Source organism: Anoplophora glabripennis, unplaced genomic scaffold (assembly GCF_000390285.2).
Source record: "Anoplophora glabripennis isolate ALB-LARVAE unplaced genomic scaffold, Agla_2.0 scaffold4764, whole genome shotgun sequence".
NCBI classification, from domain to species: Eukaryota; Metazoa; Arthropoda; class Insecta; order Coleoptera; family Cerambycidae; genus Anoplophora; species Anoplophora glabripennis.
In genome coordinates this window covers 552-5763 of record NW_019420840.1, presented here as the reverse complement: position 1 = coordinate 5763, position 5212 = coordinate 552, and the positions used below count along the sequence as shown (strand labels likewise).

The 5212-nt window shown below is 31.9% G+C and overlaps 1 protein-coding gene across 1 annotated transcript; it reads left to right on the top strand.

Moving 5' to 3' along the window:
- Positions 1–8: 8 nt before the first annotated feature.
- LOC108916711 (RE1-silencing transcription factor-like) lies at positions 9–2512 on the top strand. Its single transcript, XM_018723005.2, has 3 exons — positions 9–64; positions 121–389; positions 1402–2512. The coding sequence occupies exons 1-3, from the start codon at positions 62–64 to the stop codon at positions 2174–2176; spliced, it is 1047 nt and encodes a 348-aa protein (XP_018578521.1). The 5' UTR covers positions 9–61; the 3' UTR covers positions 2177–2512.
- The last annotated feature ends 2700 nt before the right edge of the window (positions 2513–5212 follow it).

Genomic DNA, 5212 nt, shown 5'->3' with positions numbered 1-5212 from the left:
AAGTGAGTTTAGGTGCATACGTGAGGAGGAACTCGAAGCTATTCAGAAACTGACTCCTGAAATGGTACGAACCGTGTTAAATATATTCATTGATCACAGCTTAAAAAAATTACTTTGCAGAATATAAATATCATCATAGATCCCGTTGTATGTAAGGAGTGTTTGGAATCCCTGTGCGCCCACAACAGTTTCTGCATAGAATGTTTGGAAGTAGAGGAAAACTTTATAGGTAGTTCTGATTGTCAAGCCACAGAAAGTCAAGTTGGTACATCACCATCCATTTTATTCGTTAAGACTGAAAACTTGGACCGAGAATTCGATATTAACGAGATGGAAATGTCGATCAAAGCAGAAATTGTGGACATAAAATCTGAAAACGAGGAAAGAAGGTAAGGGAAGACTATTTTAGGATTAAAAAAATGGCAAAGTGCCTGATTGTGGTACTGTCGGGTTTTATACATTTAAATATATCGTTAATCTATTAATGCGTATTATTAACTTGTGTTACCAAAATAGTCCAATCAAATCAGATTTAGTTCATTAAACAGACACGTAAAAATAAGGAAAAATTCCCTAGAATTTAAAAATGACATCCAAAGTTTGCAAAAAGCAATTTAATAAAAAATATTTTAGAAAAAAATGTTTGAGTCAACAGTTGTAGGATTTTTTATGACAAAAAATTTTGAACCTAGCCCAATGTCAGTTGATAAATAAATGTATCAGTTACTGCAAAAAATGGCTAAAAATCACATTTTTTTAATTCCTATATCTTGTAAACGAAAAAAAGATTTTTTTACTTTTAGAGTATGTACTCCTTGGCAAGTAGAACTAGTGCATTTTTGTAAAATTGCAAAATATTTGATAGTTTTTGCAAAAGTTGAGTTTTTCGAAAAAATAATTTTTTTTCAAATTTCAATAAATCATACAGTAATGCACTTACATGATCCATCTTGGACTTAAAATTTTCTCTAACAGTTGTACTTTCCTGGGAAAATTCGTTAATTCCTATGTTCTAAATTGCTTCGTTTTGCTAAAAGATGTCAGAGTTGGCAAAACATTTAGATTAAATTTGTTGCGCAAGTACTTGGGTATAGATCTCATTTGACATACTAACAAAAGTAATTTCATTAGGAGGAATCGGAAAAATACCCCCATATATTTGTTGCTCGTAACCTTATAATTTCAGTTTCTTATTTTTCTCACTAGTATTCTTAAATTTCTTAGTGATTTCACTTAATTATTTTCAAAACCATCATTAACATAGTTATTTAATTTCATCATAAAATGGAAATAATGCCAAGTACAGTTCCGACATTTATAAATGCATTTGGCATTATCTATAACCCCTTTTAAAATTAAAACCTTGCTTTGGAAAATACCCTGTATATGCAATTTTTTCAGCGACAAGCCACTGGAGAGCCCCGATAATAAACCGTTCGAGAAGAGTGACCGTAAGGTTGCAAAAGATGAGAGATGTAAACGCGAGAATAGATCAACGAACAAATATAATAAGAAAAAAAAACAGGAGCGCAATGAATTGTACAGATGTGATAAATGTAGTTACAAAACTGGAAGTAAGATCCGTTTTGCAGCACACTGCGCTAGATGTGGGAAAGATTCGGAAGTGTACAAGTGCAAAACGTGCGTTTATACAACTGAGCATGAGAAATTATTTCAAAGGCACCAACTGAAGCATAAATGTCCTTCGCAGGTACAAATGTACAGATGTAACGACTGCGATTATGAAACTAAGAACAAGGGTAATATCAGGCGCCATCAACTGACACATAAAGATCCTTCGCAGGTCCCGTCATACAAGTGTAACGACTGCGATTATAAAACTAAATACAGCAACTGTATAAACCAACACCAACTGATGCATAAAGATCCATCACAGGTTCAAATGTACAGGTGTGATGATTGCAATTATGAAACTATATACAAGTATGCTCTCAAAAAGCACCAACTGAAGCATAAAGATCCATCACAGGTTCAAATGTACAGGTGTAACAACTGCGATTTCGAAACTAAATACAAGGAGAATGTCAAAAAGCACCAACTGAAACATAAAGATTCTTCAGAGGTTCAAATGTATAGATGTAACGACTGCGATTATAAAACTAAATACAGGAGTGGTATGACATATCACGTGTTGAAGCATAGAGAGCCTTCTTAAATACAATCGAATAGTGTTGGCAACTGAAATCGGTTTTTTGGATAGTCGATTAACCGGTTCCAGACAATTTGGATTTTTACGAAACCCAAAAACCGGTTATTCGATTCTTCAAATAACCGATTATTCAAATAGTCAATTATTTGATAATCTATTCATTCAAACATCCGGATAATCGGATTCTTTCTTTATTGACATATTGGCTACTTAGCACGTACATAGTAGATACAAAATTAGGTGGAACTATTAAGGGAAATACAATTTATTTTTATACTTTATCCTGGACACAGACACAGATTGATTAAAAAAACAATCACCCAAACACCAAACCTGTTCATACGGGGTGTCCCAGAAAGACCTCCCATAAATACGGCAGGTGNTCCCATAAATACGGCAGGTGATTGTACGACAAAAAATAAGAATTTTTTGTCAGGAATTATATGTCTATCTCCTCTTGTTTTCGAGATACAGAGCGACAAAATAAAACTTTTTAAATGTAATTTTTACGAAAATTTCCAAACGGTGCAAAATATTTTTATGAATGTTGGTATTCCGGGGTTTTTAAGGGTGCCAAATACGCTGGTCTAATTATTTTTTGGATATTTCATAGGGCACTAGTTATGCTACATTCTTATTACATTTTAAGTTCTAATTTTTTTAAGGTTAGGTTCTTTACCATTCGGGCTCTAATTTGTAATATACAATTATTTTCTAAAAATAATGTTATTAGAACTTCCTAATGGGGACGGTTTTCGAGAAAAAAGGCTTTTAATTAAACTCGTACAATATTACGGTGTATAAAATAAGCCTACTTTTCTCAAAGTAGGCTTATGTTAAAGCTTATTGATGGATGTCTCGTACACAACGCGTACATTCTTAGTAATATTTATTTATTTATTTATAAAGGCTAGTGTTACATACACATATAAGTTTATACGCGTCCAAGAAAAAAAAAGTTGTAAATAACACATAAGGATTATAACAAGTACCTAACTGTTATACAAATATACGTGAACAACATATAATTAAAATAAATAGGAATAGCAAATTTCATAAAAATATTTCGCACCGTTTGGAAATTTTCGTAAAAATTCTATTTAAAAAATTTTATTTTGTCGCTCTGTATCTCCAAAACGAGAGGAGATAGTCATATAGTTCATATGACAAAAAATTGTTATTTTTTGTCGTACTATCACCCCCTGCATTTACGGGAGGTCTTTCTGAAATACCCTGTATAAATAATAAATTGAGGAACCACACTTTATTAAGTGTAACTGTTTTAACATTTTAACTTTTAACATTTTAATTAAAATTTAACTTTGAAATATGTGAATAACATCATAATATATGCCGTCAGTTTTTCAAAACACCGATTTTCAGATATCCGGTTTTGTGTATTATGTGAGCAACCGGTTTTTACAGAACCCGGTTAGACGGTTTCACTTTTTCTGACTTTTGCCAGCACTTCAACTGAGTCTTTGACTAGATTGGCGCACAAAAATGTTTCCAGGTCTGAATTACTGCCGATTGTATATCATGAAAAATACAGGGTATCCCACCATGAACTCCATCGATGAATATATGGAAAACCGCTCGCAAGATATTTTTCGAATTTGTGAAGGTATGATACGGATCGTGCGGCCTACCAAGCTAAAATATTTTCAAGGTCATCGTGTTTCCGGTTATACCGGAAGTCGATACTAACTTTCTTATTTTAAATGGAACCCCCTGTATATTATTGCATTTTTGGAAAGAGCATCTATTTTTAAGTTGAACACATATATCACGCTCCATACTTAGGATTGACCGCTTCCGAGATATTTTGATTTTTAAGCAAAAATTGACATGTAGACTGTCGGCAAAATTTAGTTTTCCCGGAAACGTAGGTTTATTTTTTTGTGCAAATTGGACATTTTGTAGAGGAAGACCTAATTTATCGAATTTATGAAAATTTTCCAGTTTTTATACAGGTTGGTCAAAAAAAATTATCAAATATGAGGTTCAGAAAATGTGGAAGACTCGAAATTTTTAAATGGAAACCCCTATTTTTTTTAACGTAATCGCATTCTGCACTAAAATTAAGTATAACTTTGTTAAAGTTTCCCTATACCTAAACCCAGTGGTTTCCATTTTATTTACCAAGAAACATTTCCCTTAAATATTTTAACTTGGCAGGCCCCACACCATCACAATTTCAAAAAAATCCTTCGAGCGGTTTCCTAGATATCCATCGACGGATTTCGTGGTTGGACACCCTGTATAGTCAAAAATGGAAGCATTTAAGAGCTACAAATGGGAATATGATAATATATATTCGTAAATATTGGAATAAGATGCAAGTTAGTGAAGTGTTGATGTCTGTTAACACTGTTCTAAATTATTCATTTTGTAAATTTGAGTTGTGTACATGTGGATGAGAAGGTTATCGCAACTCGCTAAATGTATTTTGTACCGACTACCTTAATTTTCTTTGAACAGGTGGTAGGCGTTTAAATATTTGTTGTAGGATTTAACTTGCTGAAATGAATTCTTCCCTTGTTTACAGTTTTTATTATTATGAATTAAACATGTTGTTTATGATTTCATAATTTAATTTTAAGTCCTCTTAAAACCAGTTACTATTTTTTAAACCAAAAGATTGAGGTTTTATCGTTAATAATACGGCAAATTCATATATAAGATCATTACACCATGTAAACAGCGGATTTAAAAAAAATAATATCCATAAATATTTGTAATTTTGAAAAATTACTGGACTTAATTTACAACGTGAATTATTCCCGCAATTAAAATATAAGTCTACACAAATTAGATCCTGTTCTAATTTTCATGAATTTCTTCATGAAGTTTGGAAGTACCGTCAAAAATATCGAAGTTAAATTATTATTACTTCTTTATAAATAGTGATACTTAAACTGGCAAAGTATGATTACCATTTTTTTTTCAAGTTATCTCAATTTATTCACGAAAATGTGTTTATATTCAAATAAATTTAATCTGTCCTTATTTCAAAGAAATTCACAAAGTTTAGAACAATAT

Coding starts and splice junctions, on each gene's coding strand:
- LOC108916711 (XM_018723005.2), top strand. Junction 390..1,401: donor TCTGAAAACGAGGAAAGAAG/GTAAGGGAAGAC, acceptor CAATTTTTTCAG/CGACAAGCCACTGGAGAGCC.